Source organism: Macaca nemestrina, chromosome 12 (genome assembly GCF_043159975.1).
Source record: "Macaca nemestrina isolate mMacNem1 chromosome 12, mMacNem.hap1, whole genome shotgun sequence".
Lineage (NCBI taxonomy): Eukaryota > Metazoa > Chordata > Mammalia > Primates > Cercopithecidae > Macaca > Macaca nemestrina.
In genome coordinates this window covers 73,743,665-73,768,879 of record NC_092136.1, presented here as the reverse complement: position 1 = coordinate 73,768,879, position 25,215 = coordinate 73,743,665, and the positions used below count along the sequence as shown (strand labels likewise).

The 25,215-nt window shown below is 44.7% G+C and overlaps 1 protein-coding gene and 1 pseudogene across 1 annotated transcript; both read right to left on the bottom strand.

The window, feature by feature from the left end:
* Positions 1–3,286: 3,286 nt before the first annotated feature.
* LOC105468743 (large ribosomal subunit protein uL4 pseudogene) lies at positions 3,287–4,641 on the bottom strand (annotated as a pseudogene).
* A 17,966-nt stretch (positions 4,642–22,607) lies between these two features.
* On the bottom strand, positions 22,608–23,329 carry LOC139357539 (peptidyl-prolyl cis-trans isomerase A). The gene has a single exon (XM_071075296.1). The coding sequence runs from the start codon at positions 23,284–23,286 to the stop codon at positions 22,789–22,791; it is 498 nt and encodes a 165-aa protein (XP_070931397.1). The 5' UTR covers positions 23,287–23,329; the 3' UTR covers positions 22,608–22,788.
* Positions 23,330–25,215: the final 1,886 nt, after the last annotated feature.

Here is a 25,215-nt window from a genome sequence, read left to right as displayed (position 1 = left end):
CAAGATCATGCCACTGCACTTCAGCTTGGGAAACAGAGGGAGACTCAGTCTAAAAGTAAAATAAAATGGCTCGGCGCAGTGGCTCACACCCGTAAACCCAGCACTTTGGGAGGCCGAGGCAGGCAGATCACCTGAGGTCAGGACTTTGAGACCAGCCTGGCCAACATGGCAAAACCCTGTCTCTACTAAAAATACAAAAATTAGCCAGGTGTGGTGGCACACGCCTATAATCCCAGCTACTTGGGAGGCTGAGGCAGGAGAATCACTTGAACCTGGGAGACAGAGGTTGTGGTGAGCTGAGATCGTGCCACTGCACTCCAGCCTGGGAAATAGAGTGAGACCCCCTCTCAAAATAAATAAATAAAATAAAGTAGGGTAGCAGTGCCAGACACAGTGGGTCACACCTACAATCCCAGCGCTTTGGGAGGCCAAGGCAAGGGGATCACTTGAGCCCCAGGATTTCAAGACCAGCCTCAGCAACATAGTGAAACTCCATCTCTACTAAAAAAAAAAAAAAAAAAAAAAGCCATGGTGGTGGCGCAAGCCTGTGGTCTGTGGTCCCAGCTCTGAAGTGGGAGGATGGATTGAGCCCAGGAGGTACAAGCGCTTGATAACGCCACTGCATATAGCCTGGGTGACAGGGTGAGACCCTGTCTCAAAAAATAGTAATTTTTTTTTTTTTTGAGATGGAGTTTTGCTCCTGTTCCCCAGGTTGGAGTGCAATGGCGCAATCTCAGCTCACTGCAACCTCTGCCTCCCGGGTTCAAGTGATTCTCCTGCCTCTGCCTCCCAAGTTGCTGGGATTACTGGCGCCCACCACCACGCCCAGCTAATTTTTTGGATTTTTAGTAGAGACAGGGTTTCGCCATGTTGGCCAGGCTGGTATTGAACTCCTAACCTCAGGTGATCCACCCGCGTCAGCCTCCCAAAGTGCTGGGATTACAGGCATAAGCCACTGTGCCCAGCCAATACATTTTTTAAAATAGAGTAGTGGTAGTGGAAATTGAGAGAACTGAGTGACTTGAGTTTTCTGTTAGTCGGCAAAACCTGCTGATGAATTAGATGAGTGGAGTGTGGAAAAAACAGGAATCAAGGAAAATACCTAGATATAGAACATAAATCTTTAGGTAAATGGTGATGCCCTTGACTGAGACATGAAAAACTGGAAGCAGATGAGAAAATCAAATAATTCTATTTGGCCAGTTGTAAATGAGGTAATATACATAAAACCCTCATGCAGTACCTGCACACAATAAAATCTATAATCATTGACTATTACATTATTATATACCAGACACACTGTACCAGGTACTTGGAGAGCAATATTTCATTTAGTCCTCATAGCAATGCTGCAAATGCATTATATTGTCCATATTTTATTTATTTATTTATTTATTTATTTATTTATTTTGAGATGGAATTTTGCTCCCGTTGCCCAGGCTGGAGTGCAATGGCGCAATCTCGGCTCACCGCAACCTCCGCCTCCCAGGTTCAAGCGATTCTTCTGCCTCAGCTTCCCGAGTAGCTGGGATTACAGGCCTGCACCACCATGCCCAGCTAATTTTGTATTTTTATTTTTATTTTATTTTATTTTGTGTATGTTTCAACATCTAAAATACAAATATTCTTGTACCTAAAAATTGTAACTTTTTTTTTATACTTTAAGTTCTAGGGTACGTGTGCGCAACCTGCAGGTTTGTTACGTATGTATACATGTGCCTCATTTTGTATTTTTAGTAGAGACAGGTTTCTCCATGTTGGTCAGGCTGGTCTTGAACTCCCAACCTCAGGCAATCCACCCGCCTCCACCTCCCAAAGTGCTGGGATTACAGGCATGAGCCACCACGCCCAGCCTATTAATTTATTTTGTTTTATTTTTTGAGACGGAGTCTTGATCTGTCGCCCAGGCTGGAGTGCAGTGGCACGATCTTCACTCACTGCAATCTCTCTGCCTCACAGGTTCATGCGATTCTCATGCCTCCACCTCCTGAGTAGCTGGGATTGCAGGCATGCACCACCACACCAAACTGTATTTTTAGTAGAGAGGGGGTTTTGCCTTGTTGGCCAGGCTGGTCTTGAATTTCTGACCTCAAGTGATCCGCCCGCCTCTGCCTCCCAAAGTGCTGGGATTACAAGTGTGAGCCACTGCGCCTGGCCATTGTCCATGTTTTAGAGACTAGATTGTTGAGGCTTAGAGAGAAGTAGATTTTTCCAGGATTATTAGATGGTTGCTGTGGGATCAGAACTCAGGCCTCTTGTCAGTGCTCCACAGGAGTGGGAAGTAAGTCAAGATAATTGGCCAGGGAAGAGTCTTGATACTATCCGTATGCCAAATGGAGCAGATGACAGTGAAGTGGCTATGTTGTCTGGGCTATATACCCTGGGGTTGGTAGTCTGGCGCCAGGAAAATTTAGGACACTAACACAAAGAGTTTAGGAGCGGAGGTTTAATAGGCAGAAGAGAAAGAGAAACAGTTCTCTTTATATATAGAGAGAGGGGTCTCCTAGTGATCATGGTGGCAGATGCACTGGACTTTATAGTCCAGCTTGAGGAGGCGGTGTCTGATTTATGTAGGGCTCACAGATTGTTTCGATCAGGTGTGACATTTACATAGCCCAGGGAGAAGGCTGGTATCCCCACCCTAATCTTATTATGCAAATGAACTCTCCTTGGCTGGCATCATCTTGTCTGCTCCTTACTGTACACGTGGCTAGCAGAGAAGGGATGATGGAGCCGCCATCTTGAACATGTCTAGTGCCTAGTTCCTGCCCACATTCACCCGTGCAAGCTCCCAACTTGCTTGTCTACATCTGCAGCTCGACTTTACAGGCTGGTCTTTGTTATAAAATGATTTGGGGCTGCTTTTCATTAAAAAGAAAAGCCTTACAGTGGACTCCTATCCTTTTACTATCTGCCTAAGTGATTTCTTCTTAACTCCTATATCAACCACACTGTTTAGAGTACCCAGCCCAACCCAAAGGACATGCCAATATTAGGGCTGAATGACTTAGCTGGATTAGTGGTTACCCTTGGTAGGGTAGAAACTGGAAGGGACTATGAGGAGGCTTCTGAGATGAAGGTAATGTTCTTGATCTTGGTGCTGGTTGCATGGTGTGTTGAGTTTGGAAAATGATTTGAGGTACATACTTTTGATATGTATATATAGTTTTCTACGTGGATGTTTGCATTAATCAAAAGTTTAAGGAAATTGATTATTTGAGGAATCTTTTTTTTTTTTCTCACTGACTGTATGATCAGGTATTTTTTCAAAAGAAGTTGTCCAAAATGATGTGACCCTTATGGAATAATCAAATTTAAGAGTTTATGCAGCAGGCTTCTTTTCCTCTGTAGCAGGTTTCTTTTCTGCAGGCTTCTTTTCAGGGGCTGGTTTCTTGGTAGTGGCTGCCTTTTTCCCACTAGAGGCTTCTTCTGCTTCTTAACACCAACAGCAGCCTTCTTTCCTTTCTTCCCTACCACAGGCTTCTTGCCTGCAACCGCCACCTTCTCATCTGACTTGGCTTCTAGTGCTGCTGCTGCAGCAGCTGCCTTATCCACCTGGAGCTTGTGATTCCTGGCCTGGCGAAGAATGGTATTCCGGTGCACGGTCTTTGCATATGGGTTTAGCTTCAACATGATTCTCAGGTTTTTCAGTGGGGTCTTCTTTAGGACTCTGCGATGAATCTTCTTGCGTGGTGCTCGAAGGGCTCTTTGGATCTCTGGGCTTTTCAAGATTCTGCTAAGATCTGTATTAATCATCTTGTGCATGGGAAGATTGTAGTTACTCTTGAGGGAAGCGACTTTACACCAAGTGCCATACAATTCATCTAACTTCCAGAAAGCACTCTCAGTCCAGATGCAGAAACGTCCCACATGCCCACCAGGAGCAAGCTTCAAAATGTTCAGTTTGCTTACATTAAGCAGAGTAATTTCAGGGATGTTTCTGAAGGCCTTGATGATGCCATTATCCTCATTATAGATGATGCATGGCCCCCTGCGCTGGATACGGCAATGGTTTCTCATTTTGCCTTTGCCAGCCCTCATTCACTGAGAGGCATAGACCTTTTTGATATCATTCCAGGCTTTAAGTTTCTTAGGGAGCAAAACAGCTTATTTGGTCTTCTTGTAGCCTTCAACTTTATCTTCGACTACCAAAGGAAGTTCAGGAACTTCCTCAACACGATGACCTTTAGACATGACCAGTGCTGGTAGGACTGAGGCAGCCAGGACAGAACAGATGGCATATCATTTTTGGGTTGTGTTCACTCTACAATGCCAACGGTGCCAGGTTTTAGTTGGTGCAAACATTCGGCCTCCACAACACATGTTTCCAAAAGCTCCCTGGCCAGAGCGGTGAGTCCCACCACCTGGAACTCTGGGAATTCGAGCCACAGCTCTGCCAGTACCCCAAGACTCAGCACTGGTCTGATGACCTGCGAATTCACTGACAGCGTAGGGCTGTCTGTTGTTTTTGTGCAAGTTGGTATGAACAAAGTTCACAATATCTGGTCGAATAGGAGCCTTGAATACAGCAGGCAAAGTGACATTTTTGCCAGATGACTCCCCCTTTTTGGAGTACACCGATATCAGTGGGAGAGCACATGCCATGGCAGAGAGAGGAGACAGCCACGCTCCTCTCACCCCGGCTGCCGCCACAGGAAAAAGTATTTGAGGAATCTTAACTACAGTGTCAAGCCTTCTCCAACTAGGGAAATAGAAAATAGGTAGAGGTATTAGAAAGACTGGGTTTAATCTTAACCTTGGACAATAGAAAGGAAATTCTGGGAAGAAGGGATAATGGGCAAAAGTGGTGCAAAGCAAGGCAGTAATTATCAAATCAAGATAAATAATGAAAGGTATCTCTAAGTCTGGGTTGGGATAATGGGACTAGAAAGGAGTGACTACAGCTCTGCACAGGATTGGGTAGACTAGGGGTTGAGTGTGTACATTAAGGGCAGGAGGGCTGGAGGGGGAAGAAAAGAGATAGCTTTTCTGTTTCTGTGTCTAAGGTCTACCCAGTTTGACTATTCCTTTTCCAGTTTGGAGGGTAACTGAATGAAAAGCATATAGGCTTTGGAAACAATTTTTCTTGTAAAAAGCAAGAAAGCAAACAAACAAAAATCTGGGCCTGAATCCCAGCTTTACCACTTACTAGCTGTGTGGCTTTAGGCAAATCATTTAACCTCTTTTATCATCTTAAAAGAAGAGATAATAATATCCAGCGATGTACAGATAAATGTGTAATAACCAACTTGCTAAATAAAAAAAGCCCTGATCTGAAGTGGTTGCACTTCTGTGGTATAAATGCTCCACATAGCAAAATTCAAGCTACAGATATTGATGCCATAGAATGCAGAGTTAGGAACAGTTGCACAGTATCACACCATTATTTCCACCATACAGACACAATAAACATAAATAACCTCAAGAGCATAGATAGGCCAGGCACAGTGACTCACATCTGTAATCTCAGTACTTTGGGAGACAAAGACAGGAGCATCCCTTGATCCCAGGAGTTCGAGTCCAGCTTGGGAAACATAGTGAGACCTGTCTGTCTAAAAAAAAACCAAACAAACAAAAAGAGCATAGACAGTAGTAAAATACTTAGGAAGTGATGAAATTTGAATATTTATTGCCTTGTGTTTAATATAATTTGATTGCACATTTATATAATTTAATTTTTAGTAATGGCTCTGTTTAACTGACTTGCAAACTTTCTGAAAATTTAACATTCAGCTCTCATAAGCAAGTACCGGCCAGCCCTCGTGCATCACTGTAAATAATTTATCTACCTTGCATGATTGAGAGGGTTGAAAGTAACATGCTCTGTGCCTGGGAGATAACTAAGCCTCCATAAATGGCAACTGTTATTGTATAACAAACAGTTACATACCACTGACTATTTGATAGGCTCCATTCCAAGTGCTTTACACACTTGGAACCCATCTAATCTCCATAACAACCCTGGAAAGTAAAGTATGTTGTTATTCCCTTTATTCAGAAAAGTAAACTCTGTCACAGAGAGGTTAAATAACTTGCCCAAGGTCACAAAGCAACAGAGCTAGAATTATAACCCAGGCAATCTGGCCACAGCATCCATGATCTTAAACACTGTGTTTTGCTATCTCATTATTAGTTTACAACTGTACATGTAAAACCAATAATAAGTACAGTAAACTCTAACACTTTTTATTGCAGAATTTTGGGATTCCAGTGCACATCAGTCAAGTGAGAATTGCTTTCAGTAGAAAACAAGTAACAAATTGGATATGTTGAGTATCACATGATATGACAACATAGAGTCCAGGCAAAAGTTAACATTGAAAGTTTTGGGTCAGGTGTTGGAGGTAAGGGAAGGTTGCGGGAAGTATAGACCTTTGATTAGATTTGGAAGGGAACTACAGCTAGCAAATGCCAGTGAAGAAGCCTAGGACTGTGTCCAGGAGATTAGTATTTTATCTAGATAATGCCTGAAGGCTTCATTTTAGGGTCAAAAGTAAACCAGAAAAGACTCCAGAAAAGAGAACTCCTCTGTACTTTTACTCCCATAAATCCTGAATGAAGAGTGTTGTAGGTTGTATACATTGCTTGGATGATAATAACTATCATTTATTGAGCACATACCATGTTTTGAGTACTTTGCCTAGAGTGGCTCATTTAACCCTCAGCCAATCCTGTTAGATTCAATTATCCCTTCACCAAAAAAGGGCCCAAATTTGAGACTGATTTTGTGTTGTCAATGGGAAGAGTGAGTAGAAAACAATTCCATGTAAGTTCTAAGACAAGGTTTGCTTAAACAAATAACTAAGTAGTAGGTAGTAAGTAGGACTTTACAACTAGCCTCATCCTAATGTAACAATAATAATGACACCACCACCACCAGCATCTAATAGCTTCTTAATAAATGTTTACTGATTTAGTTTTTTTGTTTGTTTGGTTGTTTGGTGTTTTGAGACAGAGTCTCGCTCTCTCGCCCAGGCTGGAGTGCAGTGGCACGATCTTGGCTTGCTGCAACCTCTGCCTCCTAGGCTCAAGCAATCCTCCTGCCTCAGCTTCCTGAGTAGCTGGGATTACAGGCACCTGCCACCACACCTGGCTAATTTTTATATTTTTAGTAGAGATGGGGTTTCACCATATTGGCCAGGCTGGTCTTGAACGCCCAACCTCAGGTGATCCATCCACCTTGGTCTCCAAAGTGCTGGGATTACAGGCATGAGCCACCGCGCCTGTCCTAACTTAGGTGTAATTACACCAAAAGCAGTGAGATTTAAGGGGAAAAATATAGGATTGAGAAACAAGGAGACCTCAAAGAGTGTCCACTATGAATTACCATTCACTGCATGTGTAGGCACTATGCTAGGCCTTTTACTTGAATATTTTCATTTAATATTTGAAACAACCGATAAAGTATTATTACCTACCCACTATTATCTCTATTTTCTAGATGTCATTTAGCTTAAATTATTATCCCTATTGTACAGATGAAGAAACTGGAGCTCAGAGAAATTAAGTAAGTGGTAAAGATGTGTTTCCAGCCCAGGTGTGCCCAAACACCATGTTCTCGACACTGTGGTTGTCTTTACACAATAGCATTTGGCTGATTTTTGTTTTCTTCTTTATATCTATTTTTTCTTATATGTGTTTGGAAGTGTTAACAAGAGTCCGTATCATTTATATTTATTTATTTTTTTGAGATGGAGTTTCACTCTTGTTGCGTAGGCTGGAGTGCAATGGTGCGATCTCGGCTCACTGCCACCTCCACCTCCCAGGTTCAGGTGATTCTCCTGCCTCAGCCTCCCGAGTAGCTGGGATTACAGGCATGCGCCACCACACCCAGCTAATTTTGTATTTTTAGTAGAGGTGGGGTTTCTCCATGTTGGTCAGGCTGGTCTCGAACTCCCCACCTCAGGTGATCTGCCCGCCTCAGCCTCCCAAAGTGCTGGGATTATAGGTATGAGCCACTGCACCCGGCCAAGAGTCTGTATCATTTTTATAATCAGAAAAGAATGAACATATTTTCATTTTGAAAAAAATGGAGCATTTAGTAATGTTAAATTAACTCTTTTTGTTCCAATCATCTGTAATGTTTCGCTATTTAAAATGTAAAAGGTGGCCGGGCGAGGTGGCTCATGCCTATAATCCCAGCACTTCGGGAGGTCGAGGCGGGCAGATTGCCTGAGGTTGGGAGTTTGAGACCAGCCTGGCCAGCATGGGGAAACCCCATCTTTACTAAAAATACAAAAATTAGCTGGGCGTGGTGGCAGGCACCTGTAATCCTAGCTGCTTGGGAAGCTGAGGCAGGAGAATCGCTTGAACCCAGGAGATGGAGGTTGCAGTGAGCCTAGATCATGCCATTGCACTCCACCCTGGGCAACAGAGTGAGACTCCATTAAAAAAATAAAATAAAATGTAAAAGGTAATCTCCAAAAAGGACTAGAACCACCATTCCTACCTACAACATCTTAAATGTCACTTTAAAAAACAACAACAACAACAACAACAAAAACAAAAAAAACACTCACTCCTTATTCCTTAAGGATGGTGCCTCATGTTGAGAACAAAAGCAGTTCTCCAGAAGCCAGAATAATCAATCAGCCAAAGCATTTTCTAACCAAAGGAGAGGCCAGACAAAACTGTCGGGGATGTTGGCGTCAGGTGCCACCAGCAGTGGGAACCATAGGACCTCAGCCTCCATGCCTCAAAAAAGAACCTAAGTGTCAGAAGTAGAAGGTTGACCCTCCTCTGTCTTCTTTGTCCCCGCCTCATCCCAGAAATAATCGCATCAGAGAATCTAATGATTCTGATGGGGCATGGAGTGGGAAATCTAGACAGGGCTCAATATTGGGGCAGGGTGATGAGCAATCAACCTTTGTGCAGGCAGGGTTCCCAGACTCAGAGGAGGGAAGGAAGCCAGGCCTCTGCACAGGAAAGGAAGCCCTTGGGGGCAACTTAGGAACCCTACCAGTTGGCTGGCCTTCCGGGATACTACAGGTTTATTGGGGGTAACATTCCAAGCGGGTAACAGGTCAACTAAGATGTATAAGATTAAAGTAATCTTAAGACCAGGCTCTGTGGTTTACGCCTATAATCCCAGCACTTTGGGAAGCCAAGGCAGGAGGATCGCTTGAGGCCAGGAGTTTGAGACCAGCCTCGCCAACATGGGGAAACAATGTCTCTACTGAAAAATACAAACATTAGCCAGGTGTGGTGGCTCACACTTGTAATCCCAGCTACTCGGGAGGCTGAGGCGGGAGGATCACTTGAACCTGGCAGGTGGAGGTTGCTGTGAGCTGAGATCCTGCCATTGCACTCTAGCCTGGGCAACAGAGTGAGACCCTGTATCAAACACAAACAAAACAAAACAAAACAAAACAAAACAAAAAAAGAAGTAATCTTAACACCAATATATTTCTTGTTGACACAGATGTATTTAGTAATTAGATCACTCATTCATTCATTCATTCATTCGATGAACATTGCTAAAGGCCTCTTGTATACCAGGCTCTATGTGATTAATGGGGACACAGCATGGTCTTCATCTCTGGGAGTTTACAGTCTGTATAGGGCAAACAGCAATACAGTGTGAGGGAATCACAGCGTGCCAGAAGAACTCAGAGGAGGCAGCTCACCAGATCAGAGGAAATCAGGGAAAAACTTTGGGCCTGGATACCAGGAATATATACCATGTAATCCTTCCTTTCATTTGGTGAAATATATAAAAATGAAATCAGAGTGCTGTCTTTTTTTTTTTTTTTTTTTTTTGAGACAGAGTCTTGCTCTATTGCCCAGGCTGGAGTACAGTGGTGCAATCTCGGGTCACTGCAACCTCTACCTCCTGGGTTCAAGCGATTCTCATAACTCAACCTCCTGAGTAGCTGGAACTACAAGTGAGCACCACCATGCCTGGATAAGTTTTGTATTTTTGGTAGAGACAGGGTTTCACCATGTTGGCCAGGTTTGTCTCAAACTCCTGGCCTTAAGTGATCCGCCCACCTTGTCCTCCTAGAGTTCTGGGATTACAGGCGTAAACCACCATACCCGGCCAGAGTGCTGTCTTTGTTACAACTTTTAATAATACATCACAAGCCTGTATTTCTTCTTTTTCAAAAAGTTGTTTAGGCCAGGCACGGTGGCTCATGCCTATAATCCCAACATTTTGGGAGGCTGAGGTGGGAGGATCGCTTGAGTCTAGGAGTTTGAGATCAGCCTAGGCAACACAGGGCAATCCCATCTCTACAAAAAAAGAAAAAGAAAAAAATAGCCAGGTGTGGTGGCTTGTGCCTGTAGTCCTAGCTACTCAGGAGGCTGAGGCAGGAGGATCACTTGAGCCCAGGAGGTCAAGGCTGCAGTGAGATATGTTCATGCCACTGCACTCCAGCTTGGGTGACAAAGCAAGACCCTATCTCAAAAATAAACACATTTTTTTAAAGTTCTCATAAAGTTTTATGAGAACATGTGTATCTTGCATAGACTGTCTTGGGGAATGTATAGCTACCCAGGCCAGGCCAGGACACATTACCCTCTTGACAGCTGGTGACGTAGGAGCTCAAGGACAGTGAGATAAGTCTCCAGGTGCTTGTTCTAAAACACCTTATCAGTACTATAAAAATCAATGCAAAATCCCTCAGTTACCAAAACTAAGTGGGTGAGCTAAGAGGACACTGTGATACTGGTTTTCCTGCTCCATACGTATACCACCCCATCATGCTCCCAGCCACACTCACACCCTAGCCTGTTTATTCCTCAGCTCGCTCACCAGATGTTCATGTCTCTACCTTTGCTGCCTCAGACATTCAGAAAAAGAGCATGAGGACCTCCCATCCCCACCTTGCATATGCTTTGTATAATTTTTTTCCTTTCTCCCTTCCCTTGGGGGTGGGGAGAGTGCTTGGAGTAGTGATGCTAAAAGTGAAGATAACTGAAAACTGGTTATGGGCAGTTTTGTCTTAAGCACATCATTTCTGAAATTTTTTTTTTTTTTTTGAGACAGAGTCTCCCTCTGCCACCCAGGTTGGAGTGCAGTGGTATGATCTTGGCTCACTGCAACCTCCGCCTCCCAGGTTCAAGCAATTCTCCTGCCTCAGCCTCCCGAGTAGCTGGGCTAATTTTTGTATTTTTAGGAGAGATGGGGTTTCACCATATTGGCCAGGCTGGTCTCGAACTCCTGACCTGGTGATTGCCAACCTCGGCCTCCCAAAGTACTGGGATTATAAGCATGAGCCACTGCACCCGGCCTCTGAATTCTTACAATGTGTGTCAGGTGGGGTTGGCATTCAGGGCTAGAAAGAAGCATATGATCCTTTTTTCAGAGAACATTGCTTTCTGCCCCCAAACACTGCTGGTCAGGGAGACTTCCTGAGGAGCTGTCACGTGGGCTTAGCTTTCATGTCAGGTGAAGAAGGGCAAGGGCTGTTGCAGACACAGTCTTGAGGGAGTGAGCGGCTCTCTTTGCCTCATTGTCTTTTGACCTCATTGCTTCTTTCTGTATGACTGCTCTGTTTTCTTCTCTGCTTAACCACAGTTTTTGTTTCCTCATAATTTTAGTATAAACAGAGCCATCGTTGCTATGGTTCATGTCAACCACCACTTCCAGCTTTTGGCCCATGACTAACTACAGATTTTCTCAACAGTTCCCCATTTTGTAATTCCTAACTGGCCCAGTCCAATTTGCTCAACTTATTTCAGTTTTTGTTTTTGTTTTTTTTTAAATCTCAGATTATCAAAATTTTTTTCAGGATACTAAGCAGCCCATGGACAGGTTCCTCTTAGACAAGTGCTCATTCATTCATTCCTCACTTGTTCACTGAGTTTCTTCTTAGAATTCACTATATATATGAGATACAATAGTATACAAGAGACATATGACCCAGGTTGGAGACAGATAAGTTAACAGACAGTTAAAAGACCATGTTGGCCCGATGCAGTGGCTCACGCCTATAATCCCAGCACTTTGGGAAGTTGAGGCAGTTGGATCACCTGAGGTCAGGAGTTCAAGATCAGCCTGGGCAACATGTTTAAACACCGTCTCTACTAAAAATACAAAACTTAGGCTGGGAGCGGTGGCTCACGCCTGTAATCTCAGCAGTTTGGGAGGCCGAGGCAGGTGGATCACGAAGTCAGGAGTTCAAGATCAGCCTGGCCAACATGGTGAAACCCCGTCTCTGCTAAAAATACAAAAATTAGCTGGGCATGGTGGTAGGCATCTGTAATCCCAGCTACTCGGGAGGCTGAGGCAAGAGAATTGCTTGAACCGGGAGGTGGAGGTTGCAGTGAGCCGAGATTGTGCCATTGCACTCTAGCCTGGGTGACAGGGCGAGACTCCATCTCAACAAAACAAAACAAAATGAAAAAACAAATATTAGCTAAGTGTGGTGGTGGGTGCCTATAATCCCAACTACTTGGGAGGCTGAGGCAGGAGAATTGCTTGAACCCAGGAGGCGGAGGTTGCAGTGAGCTGAGATCATGCCACTTCACTCCAGCCTGGGCTACAGAGTGAGACTCCATCACAGAAAAAAAAAAAAAAAAAAAAAAAAAGGAATGCATTGAATTTGGCCTCCATCGGCTAGAGGAGTGACAGTCGCAAGAGCCAGAGTTCAGTAATTTAAGGAATGAAGAGTGAGAAGAACTGGATAGAAGGTGAAGACAACTCTGGCCAATTAACTACGTGGAAATGGAGAGGTGGAAGGGGTTGAGGATGGTCATGAGCTTCATAGCATGTCTGTCTAAGCCACAGGGCTAGGAGGTGGTGGTGGACATTTGTCTTAGGAAAAGGCACGCCAGGCATTGTGGGGTCTGTTTCATCTAGAGTGTTGTCAGTCAGGGAGGCAGGACTGGAGGAACTGAAGGCTGGAATCTGCAGGAGGGGACATGGAAAGGGAATTCTTCAAAGGCCTTTTCATCCCTGGTTCCCAGCACCCTACTTGGCTAAAACTGGAATGAACAGGCCCTTAGCAAATATTTATTGGCGGAAACTGAATGCCTGGTGAATAGATGGATGGGTGGATGAAAGTGAATTAAATATTGTTCTGCTCTATAGTCCCTTTTGTTGAGTTACAGAATATTGTTTGTGGAAGGTGTTGTCTACTTTTCCTTGCACCACTGCAATGACTATTGTCTGTTATCAGGTGAACATTATAGATAAGCTAATGGGGAAATCCAGCTTCCTTGAAAGACCCAGTGATCAGAAATGAGGACAGAGAGGCAACGAGCCCAGGTCCTAAGCAGGCTTGACGGCTGCAAACAGCCCTGCTGCTAGAGACCCCAGAAAGAGGCTTCACACGTTCCTACATACAATCTTGACACATAGTACTTTAGTAAACACTCCATATGTTTGGGGTTGACTAATTTGAAGTATCTTACCTTTCAGTATTTTCTTCCTAAGGCAAAATCAGATAGTGGACTTACCCAACTAACTTCTCTCATTTCCCCTTGCTCTGTGATACCTCCACCACTCCACTGCTCTCCTCATACCTGCCCTATTTCAGGCCCTCCTATCATCAGTCTTTTAAGTTTTCTGCTAATAAAGGAAATGCCTGCTTGTCCTCATCTTTTCTAGCCTCATCTCTACTCCAATCCGCCCTCCCTGGCCCTGGTTCATCTTTAACACAAGTTCTAGGATGAGCTTCCTTTCTTCCTCCCTCCCTCCCTCCCTCCCTCCCTCCCTCCCTCCCTCCCTTCCTTCCTTCTTGACAGAGTCTCTGTTGCCAGGCTGGAGTGCAGTGGAGTGATCTCAGCTCACTGCAACCTCTGCCTCCTGGGTTCAAATGATTCTCCTGCCTCAGCCTCCTGAGTAGCTGGGACTACAGGTGGCCATCACCACGCCCAGCTAATTTTTATATTTTCAGTAGAGACAGAGTTTCACCATGTGGGCCAAGATGGTTTCAATCTCTTGATCTCACGATCCGCCTGCCTCGGCCTCCCAAAGTGCTGGGATTACAGGTGTGAGCCACTGCACCCGGCCAGGATGATGTTTCTGAAACACAGATCTGATGATGTTACTCCCTGCTTAAAACCCTTTGGTGGTTCTCTGTTGATTTTAGAATAAAGTCTCTCTCCTTTCTCTCTCTTTCTTTCTTCCTTCCTTCCTTCTTTCCCTCCCCGCCTCCCACTCCTTCCTTCCCTCCTTCCTTCATGGAGTCCCACTCTGTCACCCAGGCTGGACTGCAATGGCACGATCTCACCTCACTGCAACCTCCACCTCCTGGGTTCAAGGGGGTCTCCTGCCTCAGCCTCCTGAGTAGCTGGGACTATAGGTGCATGCTACCACGCCCGGCTAATTTTTTTTTTTTTTTTTTTTTTTTTGTATTTTTGGTAGAGATAGGGTTTCACTGTGTAGGTCAGGCTGGTCTCGAACTCCTGACCTCAAATGATCTGCCCACTTCAGCCTCCCAAAGTGCTGGGATTACAGGTGTGAGCCACCATGTCCGGCAAGTCTCAGTTTCTTAGTAGAGAAGACAGGAGCATTCAAGGCTCTTCAGGGTCTGGTCCTTCTTCCACCTTCCTCTTCAGCAATGTCAAACTGCAGTAGCGCCAGCATCATCCAACAGCACGCACCTGCTGTCACAGCCACATGCCTTCGCTTCCTGCTTCTGCTGCAGCCTGAAATACTGCCCTCGACTCTGCTCCATTCCTTTGTGTCTGGAAGCTTCAGAGCCTCCTTCCTGACATTTGTCTCACGGCCCCCTGCTGATTAAACACAGTCCAGATGGTGCTGCTGCTTCTCATCTGGCTGGGTGAGATTCTGTTTCAGCTTCTGATTTCCACGAAATATCCAATCCTACCAGGCATTTGGGGATTTGGGTAGTGTACTAAGGATGTGAGGAGTGTGGGGGGAAGGGGTATACTGCACAGTTCACACAATTTACACCTAAGATTTCCCATATGAGGTCTTTCCTCTTCAAAATTCCCTTGTTTCAGTCAGCTTCCCAGCCCAGGGTATTTTCGTCTTCCCCCTTCTCTTTGTCGGAACACATGCGTGCATGCATATGTGTGTGTGTGTGTGTGCATGCATGCATGTGTGTATGCGTGTGTTGCGGGTGTGCGTGCGTGTGTGTGCGTGCGTATGTGTGTGTGCTTGCATGTGTGTGTGCTTGCGTGTGTGTGTATGTGTGTGTGTAAACCTCCCTTGTCTAATGCAACACAATCCCACCCTTTCTCTACCCAAGTACCAGGCGGCCATAGGGTAGTTTTTCATAGATTATCCTAATTTCTTCTCAGGACACTTTGGCACCAGTTGCTAAAAAAATTAAAGAGGCATCCATACCTTACACAGCTCTCTCACTCAGTTTGCTGTGAGCTCCTGAAGGCCAGGCCCATGTCTAATCCATCACTTATCCTGTTCCAGCTGGAGCCTGGCACAGACATGGCCAGGCCACAAATGAGCCACTGGGCTGTGGTGTGGCTAGAAGAGGCTGGGAAGTGTGGGGATATCAGATCAGTAAGGAATGCCTTCATTTTTCATCCTGGAGGGTTGGGTTTCTGATGAGCTGCCCCCAGCCAGAGCTGATTCATACCCAGAAATATATCCTCTGCCTCTGTCGATACATCTCGGCCTTTCAGAACCCCGTTAGGCCAGACAAAGGATCCATCTGCTGGGTTGTTTCTTTCTTTTCTTCCCTTCCTTCCCTCCCTTCCCTCCCTTCCTTCCCTTCCCTCCCTTCCCTCCCTTCCCTTCCTTCCTTCTTTCTTTCCTTCCTCCCTTCCCTTCCTTCCTTCTGTCCTTCCTTCCTCCCTTCCCTTCCTCCCTTCCTTCCTTCCTTCCTTCCTTCCTTCCTTCCTTCCTTCCTTCCTTCCTTCCTTCCTTCCTTCCTTCCCTCCTTCCTTCCCTCCTTCCTTCCCTCCTTCCTTCCTTTCTTTCTTTCTCTCTCTCTCTCTCTCTCTCTCTCTCTCTCTCTCTTTCTTTCTTTCTTTCTTTCTTTCTTTCTTTCTTTCTTTCTTTCTTTCTTTCTTTCTTTCTTTCTTTCTTTCTTTTCTTTCTTTCCCTTTCTTTTCTTTGACGGAGTCTCACTCTTTAGCCCAGGCTGGAGCGAAGTGGTGCGATCTCAGCTCACTGCAATCTCCACCCCCTGGGTTCAAGCGATTCTCCTGCCTCAGCCTCCTGAGTAGCTGGGATTATAGGCGTGCACCACCACACCCAGCTAATTTTTTGTATTTTTAGTAGAGACAGGGTTTCGCCATGTTGGCCAGGCTGGGCTCAAACTCCTGACCTCAGGTGATCCACCTGCCTCCACCTCCCAAAATGCTAGGATTACAGGTGTGAGCCACCGCGCCTGGCCTGCTGGGCACTTTCACGAGGCATTCCCTCCTCCAGGAAGCTGGTGTCCCTCTGTGGCCATCCCTGGGAACCACATTTCCCACACATCACCTATCAAACAGCAGGTGCCAAGTATACTCCCACCCTTACTGCCCCTTGCTGAGCACAGGTCCGGCCATCTTTCAGCCTCCCCACTGGTCTTCCTGTCTCCATTTCCACCTCTTCCAGTCTGTCCTCCACACTCACCACTAGAAATATGGTTCTAGGCCGGGTGCAGCGGCTCACGCCTGTAATTCTTGCACTTTGGGAGGCCAAGGTGGGTGGATCACTTGAGGTCAAGAGTTCAAGACCAGCCTGGCCAACATGGCGAAACTCCACCTCTACTAAAAATACAAAAATTAGCCAGGCGTGGTGGCACGTGCCTGTAATCCCAGCTACTTGGGAGGCTGAGGCAGGAGAACGGCTTGAGCCTGGGAGGCGAACATTGCAGTGAGCCGAGATCGTGCTGCTACACTCCAGCCTGGGCAACACAGCAAGACTCCATCTCAAAAAAAACAGATGGTTCTAAATGCTGAACTGACCTTGACCTTGACCACCCCCCCCCCAAACCCCAGGTAAAACTCCTTCCATGGCCCCCCTACAGCTTTATTTTAATAACTTTATTGATAAACAATTTAGATACCATAAAATTTACCCATTTTAAGTATACAGTCAGGTGAATTTTAGTAAATTTATAGTTGTGTAACCATCACCCAAATCCAGTCTTAGAACACTTCCATCATTCCCAAAGTTTCCTTGTGCCTTATATTCTCCACTTACGCAGTCAATCCTACTCTCACCCCTTAGCCCTAAGTAACCACTGACCTGCTGTCTCTATAATTTTGTCTGTTCTAAAAATTTCATGCAACATGCTGGGCATGGTGGCTCATACCTGTAATCCTTGTGCTTTGGGAGGCCAAAGTGGGAGGATAGCTATGAACTCCTGGAATTTAAGACCAGTTTGGGTAACATAGTGAGACCCTCTCTATACAAAAAATTTTAAAAATTAAGCCGGGCATGATGGCTCATTCCTGTAATCCTAGCACTTCTGGGAGGCTGAGGCAGGAGGATAGATAACCTGAGCTCAGAAGTTCGAGACCAGCCTGGACAGCATGGCAAGACCCCATCTCTAAAAAAAAAAAAAAAAAATTAGCTGGGCGTGGTGGTGCATACCTGTAGTCTGATATACTCAGGAGGCTGAGGTGGGAGGATCATTTGAGCCTGGGAGGTCGAGGCTGCAGTGAGCCATGACTGTGCCACTGCATTCAATCCTGGGCAACATAGCAAGATCCTGTAACAACAGCAACAACAACAAAATTAAAAAATAAAAACAGAAACTTCATGCAGATGGAACCATACAACATGTAGTTTTTGTGTATGACTTCTGTTTTGGGCTGAATTTTGTCCCTTCCGAATTCATATGTCAAAGTCCTAACCTCCAGGACCTCAGAATGTGACTGTATTTGGAGACAGTCTTTAAAATGGTACTTAAGTTAAAATTAGGGCATTAGAGTGGGTCTTAATCTAATGACAGATGTCCTTATAAGAGATGAGGACTTGTACATGTACAGAGGAAGACTATGTGAAGACATGGGGAGAAGATGGCCTTCTGCAAGCCAAAAAGAGAGGCTTCAGAAGAAATAAACTCTGACAACACCTTGATTTCTAGCCTTCAGAACTGTGAGAAAATAAATTTATTTATTTATTTTGTTTGTTTGTTTGTTTTTTGAGATGGAGTCTCACTCTGTTGCCCAGGCTGGAGTGCAGTGGCGCAATCTCAGCTCACTGCAACCTCTGCCTCCCAAGTTCAAGCGATTCTCCTGCCTCAGCCTCCCCAGTAGCTGGGACTATAGGCGCCCACCATTACACCTGGCTAATTTTTGTATTTTCATAGAGACAGGGTTTTGCTAATGTTGGCCAGGCTGCTCTCAAACTCCTGACCTCAAGTGATCTGCCCACCTCAGCCTCCGAAAGTGCTGGGATTACAGACGTGAGCCACCGCACCTGGCCAAAATTTGTATTAAGTCATCTAGTCTGTGGAACTTTGTTATGGCAGCCCAAGCAAATGAATATATCATCTTTCATGTTAGTGCAAACATCAGTAGTTGATTACTTTTTATTGCTGAGTAGTATTTTATTGTATGAATGTACCATATTTTATTTATTTACTGACCAGATGATGGATGTTGGATAAGCTCCAGTTTTGGTACTAAAAAATTTGCATACGAGTCTTGGTGTGAATGTGTTTTTATTACCTAGTGGTGCATCTCAGTGCTTTTTTAAATTTTATTTTATTTTTTGAGATGGAGTCTCACTCTGTCACCTGGGCTGGAGTGCAGTGGCATGATCTCAGCTCACTGCAACCTCAGCCTCCCGGGTTCAAGCGACTCTCCTGACTCAGCCTCCCGAGTAGCTGGACTACAGGTGTGCACCACTACGCCCAGCTAATTTTTGTATTTTTAGTAGAGACGGGGTTTTACCATGTTGGTTGGCCAGGATTATCTCCATCTCTTGATCTCGTGATCCGCTTGCCTCGGCCTCCCAAAGTGCTGGGATTACAGGCGTGAGCCACCATGCCCGGCCGTTTTTTTTTTTTTTTTTTTTTTTTTTTTGAGACGGAGTCTCACTCTATCACCTGGGCTGGAGTGGAGTGGTGCAATCTCGGCTCACTGCAACCTCCGCCTCCTGGGTTCAAGTGATTCTTCTACCTCAGCCGCCTGAGTAGTTGGGATTACAGGCATACACCACCACACCTGGCTAATTTTTGTGTTTTTAGCAGAGACAGGGTTTCATCATATTGGCCAGGTTGGTCTTGAACTCCTGACCTCATGATCTGCCCGCCTCAGCCTCTCAAAGTACTGGGATTACAGGTATGAGCCACCATGTCCGGGCTGTCTTCTCTTGTTAAACTTGGAATCTTTATCCCGCCAACTCAATGAGCCTAAGCTAGCCTGCTGGAGGATGAGAGGCTATATGGAAGAGCATCAGAGTGCTCCAGCCAACTGCTGATCATCATATATGTGATTGAGCCAACTCACCAGCTATCCACAGACCCATGCATGTGGGAATCCAGCATAGATCAGCTGAACTGGCCAAGACCAAAACTGTGACCTGTATAAATATACTATACTGTAGAACTGTGAACTAAACAAAATGATTGCTATTTTAAGCCATTGCATTTCAGGGTGGGTCATTTAATAACAAAAGCTCACTGAGACAGAGATGCAGAGCAATAAAGCTGTGGAGCTAAGCAATCCGAGTTGGAAAGACAGCTCTGCCATTTTCTAGCTATATGGCCTTGGGCAAGCCACTCCATTTCTCAGAGCTTCAGTGTCCTCACTTGAATAATGGGGGTAATGGTAGTGCCCATTTCCTGGGGTTGCAATAATTCAGTAAGATGATAGATGTCTGACATTAGCTTGTATGAAGCTTGGCTCAGCCTAATGGGAGCCGTTGTTACCATTGCTCTGTTGTTCGGATGAGTAAACTCAAGATGAGAAAACTAAACTCCCAGGTGTTTGGTCACTTTCCCCAAGGTCAGTCAGCCAGAAAATGATTGAACTTGGGACTCACACTCAAGATGTCTTAATTCCTACCAAGTGTAGGATTCCTAATAAGACTAGTGGGGTGACTGGCAGGGGGTGGGGAGGGACATTTATTGTCTACCTGGTGACAAATTTCCTTGTGTCCTGATTTCAGTAGGAAGCCAAAATAGGCTGGAGGTAATGAATAATCAAACTGAAGTTCTACGAAGATTAGTCGGTAGCACAAAGTACAACTCACTGGAAGGCACTGGCAGTTTCAGCCCTTCATTCTCTGAATCCAGTGTCTTATCAAGTTGGATTTTCTTTTACTGTTTCTCAAATCCACTCATTTCTCTCTCTCTCTCTCTCTTTTCCCTTGCCCCTGTTCCTGGAGCTGTGCAATGGCTTCCAGCTTCCTTGGCGACTTCCACTGCAATCCTCTTTCCTCTCCTCTCATCCTTCTCCAGCCACACTTTCAGCTCTGCGGCAGCACATGCCTGATGCCTACCAGAGGACAGATTCTGCCTGTGGGCTTTACCTTGGAGCCGGCTTCATGGATTCCAGGTGTTGGGATATAAGGCTTCCAGGTGCCTGACACCCCAACCATCAAATTAGGGTATTGGAGATGTCCCCAACAAAGCCTCTCAGAGCTGACCCTTTATAAGGGTGGCACCTGAATCCTACTGAGGGCCTGCAGGTACATACCATCAGTGAGCAGCAGATGGCAGAGTCACCTCTCCTTTTGCCATCTCCCATTATTGCCACTCCTTCCTCCATGAAGAATAACAATGAAGATAGGACCTCAATAAACAATTAGAAAACGCTCTGTGTGAAAACGTTTAATTGAATTAATTGCCCAAATTTAAAGAATAAGGGATTTCCTAGTAAAATTGTATTTCAGGCTTTTAAAAAATCCAAATATCTTGTGCCATACCATGGTGGAGCCTTGGTCCTTATCATTCCCTCTGTTCTCCCAACATGGAGGCCAAGTTATTTTTGCCATTGATCAAGGTGGTTGTACTATTATTTTTCTTAAAACTTTTTTTTTTTTTTTTGAGACAAGGTCTCACTCTGCCACCCAGGCTAGCATGAAGTGACACCATCACAGCTCACTGCAACCTCCACCTCCCACGTTCAAGCTATCTTCCCACCTCAGCCTCCTGAGTAGCTGGGACTACAGGCACGTGCCACCATACCAGCTAAGGTTCATATTTTTTGTGGAGACAGGGGTCTCCCTATGTTGCCCAGGCTGGTCTTGAACTCCTGGGCTCAAGTGATCCACCCGCCTCGGTCTCCCAAAGTGCTGGGATTACCAGCGTGAACCACTGCACCTGGCCTAAACATTATTTTTAATGTGTGAAATATTTATTGATCATGTCTTTAACAAAAGTAAGAAAATTCTGGGCGTGGTGGCTCATGCCTATAATCCCAGCACTTTGAGAGGCTGATGGGGGTGGATCACTTGAGGCCAGGAGTTTGAGACCAGCCTGTGCTACATAGCAAGACCCTGTCTGTACAAAAAATTACAAAAATTAGCTGGAAGTGGTGGCACATGCCTATAGGTCCAGCTACTCAGGAGAAGGAGGTAGAAGGATTGCTTGAACCCAGGAAGTTGAGGCTGCAGTGAGCCAAGATAGCACCACTGCACTCTGGCCTGGGTAATAGAGTGAGACCCCATCTCAAAAAAAGGAGGTGATAAATTATAAGTGAATAAAATATAATTGAATAAATGAAAGAGTAACACCCTCTGGAGGTTGTAGGCATTTGAGATTGTCACCTCTAATCCAACCCCTCTCCCTGCCTAGCCTCCAATCTCCAACTCCTGCTTTTTTGGATGAGATAGCTGAGACCCGGAGATACAGAATAAATTGTCCAAGGTCACAAAGGTAGGAAGTGGCAAAGCCAGGAGCAGAAATCATGTCTTTGGACTCTGTCTCCCCTGCTTCTTCCATATGTCCTATGGCCGCAGAGCTTAACAAACAGTTGTTGAATTGATGACAGGAGGCCTAGTGTAGGGGGAAGAACATTAAGTTGGCATAAGGAGTTCTAGATTCTAGTCTTAGCTGTACCACTGACTGGCTGTGTGACCTTAAGCAAGTCACTTTCCTTCTCTGGATCTCATTCTCTACATCAATGTACAAGGAAGATTAAATTCGGCACTGAAGGTTAACTGGGAAGTGTGTCACATTAGCCAATTACAGCCATTTTGTCCTGGGACTAAGAACTTGGCCCCAAAGAAAATAGTAAAGGCCTCATGGTTATAAAGAATAGAAATCAATATTGTCTTATTTGAATAAGAAAAAAGTTTGTTAAGATAATTTTCTATAACTCATGGAGTCACCAGAAAGCCTGAAGAATTAGGGTCAGCAAATGGGCAGAAAATGAAAACATATGCCCACACAGAACTTGTGTATGAACGTTTATAGCAGCATTGTTCGTAATAGCCAAGACATGGAAACAACCCAAATGTCTGTCAACAGATGAATGGATAAACAAAATATGATATACAATGGAATATGATTCAGCCATAAAAATGAATGATATATGCCACAACATAGATGGACCTTGAAAACATCATGCTAAATAAAATAAGACAGCTGCAAATGGCCACATGCTGTATGATTCCATTCATGTGAAAGTCCAGAATAGGGAAATGTATACACAGAAAGCAGATCAGTAGTTGCTCAGGGCTGGGAAGGGGTGGAGGTGTGGGTGGGATAGGAAATGATAGTTAAAGGGTATGGATGTTTTTTTTTTTTTTTTTTTTTTTTTGTTACTTAGTTTTTATTTCATAATCATAAACTTAACTCTGCAATCCAGCTAGGCATGGGAGAGAACAAGGAAAACATGGAACCCAAAGGGAACTGCAGCGAGAGCACAAAGATTCTAGGATACTGCGAGCAAATGGGGTGGAGGGGTGCTCTCCTGAGCTACAGAAGGAATGGTCTGGTGGTTAAGATAAAACACAAGTCAAACTTATTCGAGTTGTCCACAGTCAGCAATGGTGATCTTCTTGCTGGTCTTGCCATTCCTGGACCCAAAGCGCTCCATGGCCTCCACAATATTCATGCCTTCTTTCACTTTGCCAAAGACCACATGCTTGCCATCCAACCACTCAGTCTTGGCAGTGCAGATGAAAAACTGGGAACCATTTGTGTTGGGTCCAGCATTTGCCATGGACAAGATGCCAGGACCTGTATGCTTCAGGATGAAGTTCTCATCTTCAAATTTCTCCCCATAGATGGACTTGCCACCAGTGCCATTATGGCGTGTGAAGTCACCACCCTGACACATAAACCCTGGAATAATTCTGTGAAAGCAGGAACCCTTATAACCAAATCCTTTCTCTCCAGTGCTCAGAGCACGAAAATTTTCTGCTGTCTTTGGAACCTTGTCTGCAAACAGCTCGAAGGAGACGCGGCCCAAAGGCTCGCCGTCGACGGCAATGTCGAAGAACACGGTAGGGTTGACCATGGCTAGTAGTACAGGACTTTCCTCGGCGGCAGCGTCTGCAAAGCCGGGTATGGATGTTTTTTGAGGTAATAAAAATTGGCTATGGTGATAGTCTCACGTATTTGTAAATATACTAAAAGTCAAGGAATTTTACACTTTAAAAGAGCAAATTGTAAAACATGTAATAGCAAAAACTGCAATTATTTTTGCACCAACCTAATATTTCAATAAAGCTGTTTAAAAAATGGCAGAGACTAAAGGAGCCAAGACAGGTACTACCTTAGCCCAAATCCTGCTATGGAACCAATTCAGTAAAGACACCACTGCCACCTCTATCCCTCCCCTGAACCCTGGACCCAGAGGCCACTCATTGCTCTGCTGGCATTGCTGCCCTATACCTAGATGTTACTGCCACTGCCTCCACCTCTGCCAAAACGAACTCTCCGCTGTCCCTGCTTCTTTGTGGCACAAGTTTCTTAATCAAAGTTCCAAGAGGACATATCTAATTGATTGAGCCTATATCATATGTGCATGCCCTAGCTGTAAAGGGTGTGCTGGAAAGCAAATATCTGGACTTTTTCACTTCCATAATAGGAGACAAAATCTGCTTCTCTCCAACGCTCAGATGACCGAGAGTTCTCCAAATATAAGGAAGGGGTTGGTTTCAGATGTTGGGCAACCAAAACAAGAAAACCAGCCAACCAAGCAACAGAAAAAAATTTTAAAAACCTGGCATCTATACTTATATACATAATCCAGTTAAAATGCAAAGGCTGGGAGCACTGGGTCATGCCTGTAATCCTAGCACTCTGGGAGGCCAAGATGGGTGGATCATTTGAGCTCAGGAGTTTCAGACTGGCCTGGGCAACATGGCGAAACCCCACCTCTACAAAAATTACAAAAAGTTGTAAGAAATTGTACATAAGATTAATTTATCATTGATGCCTATTGAAGTAAAAAGAGGAAAGGCTGGAAGTGGCAGACAGAATCCCTATCTTGTTTGCTGTCATTCATTGTAAGTAGCACATTGCAACAACAATCATGCTTAAGCCCAATACAGTCACTAGGTTGTAGTTTTTTAAAATAAAGCAAATGAAAGCAGTATTGTCCTGGTTTTAAACAAACAAACAAAAATTGAAATTCAGAGGTGGATGGCCTGGAGGTACAGAGAGAGTACAGAAAAGATGAGATAACACGTTGCTGTTATCATTTTGAGCTGATGAGCTATAGACCTCTTTTTCATGTTTGGTGAATACTTCATCTTTCAAAAAAATTTACAATTTTTTTTTTTTTTTAGAGATGGAGTTTTACTCTGTCTCCCAGACTGGGGTGCAATGGCACAATTATAGCTCACTACAGCCCTCCCAGGCTCAAGTGATTCTCTTGCCTCAGCCTCCTGAGTAGGTGACTACAGGGGCAAGCCCACCAGAGTTTCTAATCACAGGATGAGATGGTTGTAGTATAATTTAATACTCTGGTCTTGTAAACCAGAAATGGAGAATCCCTCCCCAGGGCAACACAGGGAAAAAGTATTCCCACTTCACCATCAACACCCAAAGCTGAAGTTCTAATTAAACTACTCTCTGAATTCTTCTCAGCACATACTTCAACTACTATGTCAGTATTAATCAACTAGCACTAATACATTAGCACTAATACTAATACATTTTAATCAACTAGCTTGGTTATTAATCAACTAGCACTAATACTTGGTTTTTAATCAACTAGCTTGGTTATTAATCAACTAGCACTAATTGTTAGTTGATTAATAACCAAGCTAGTTGAGTAAAAACCAAGCCAGTTTCCTATCACAGGAACTGAAAATGCCAGACTCAATTCTCCAGAGTCCACTGCAACCAAGACATGGCATATGGCCTAAGTGCTACAAATCAGACCACCTGCCTTAGAGAGACTTTGAATTGGAAGCTAGTGAGGCAAAGGAGCAGGCCG

Coding starts and splice junctions, on each gene's coding strand:
- LOC139357539 (XM_071075296.1), bottom strand. CDS start 23,286: ATGGTCAACCCTACCGTGTTCTTCGACATTGCCGTCGACGGCGAGCCT.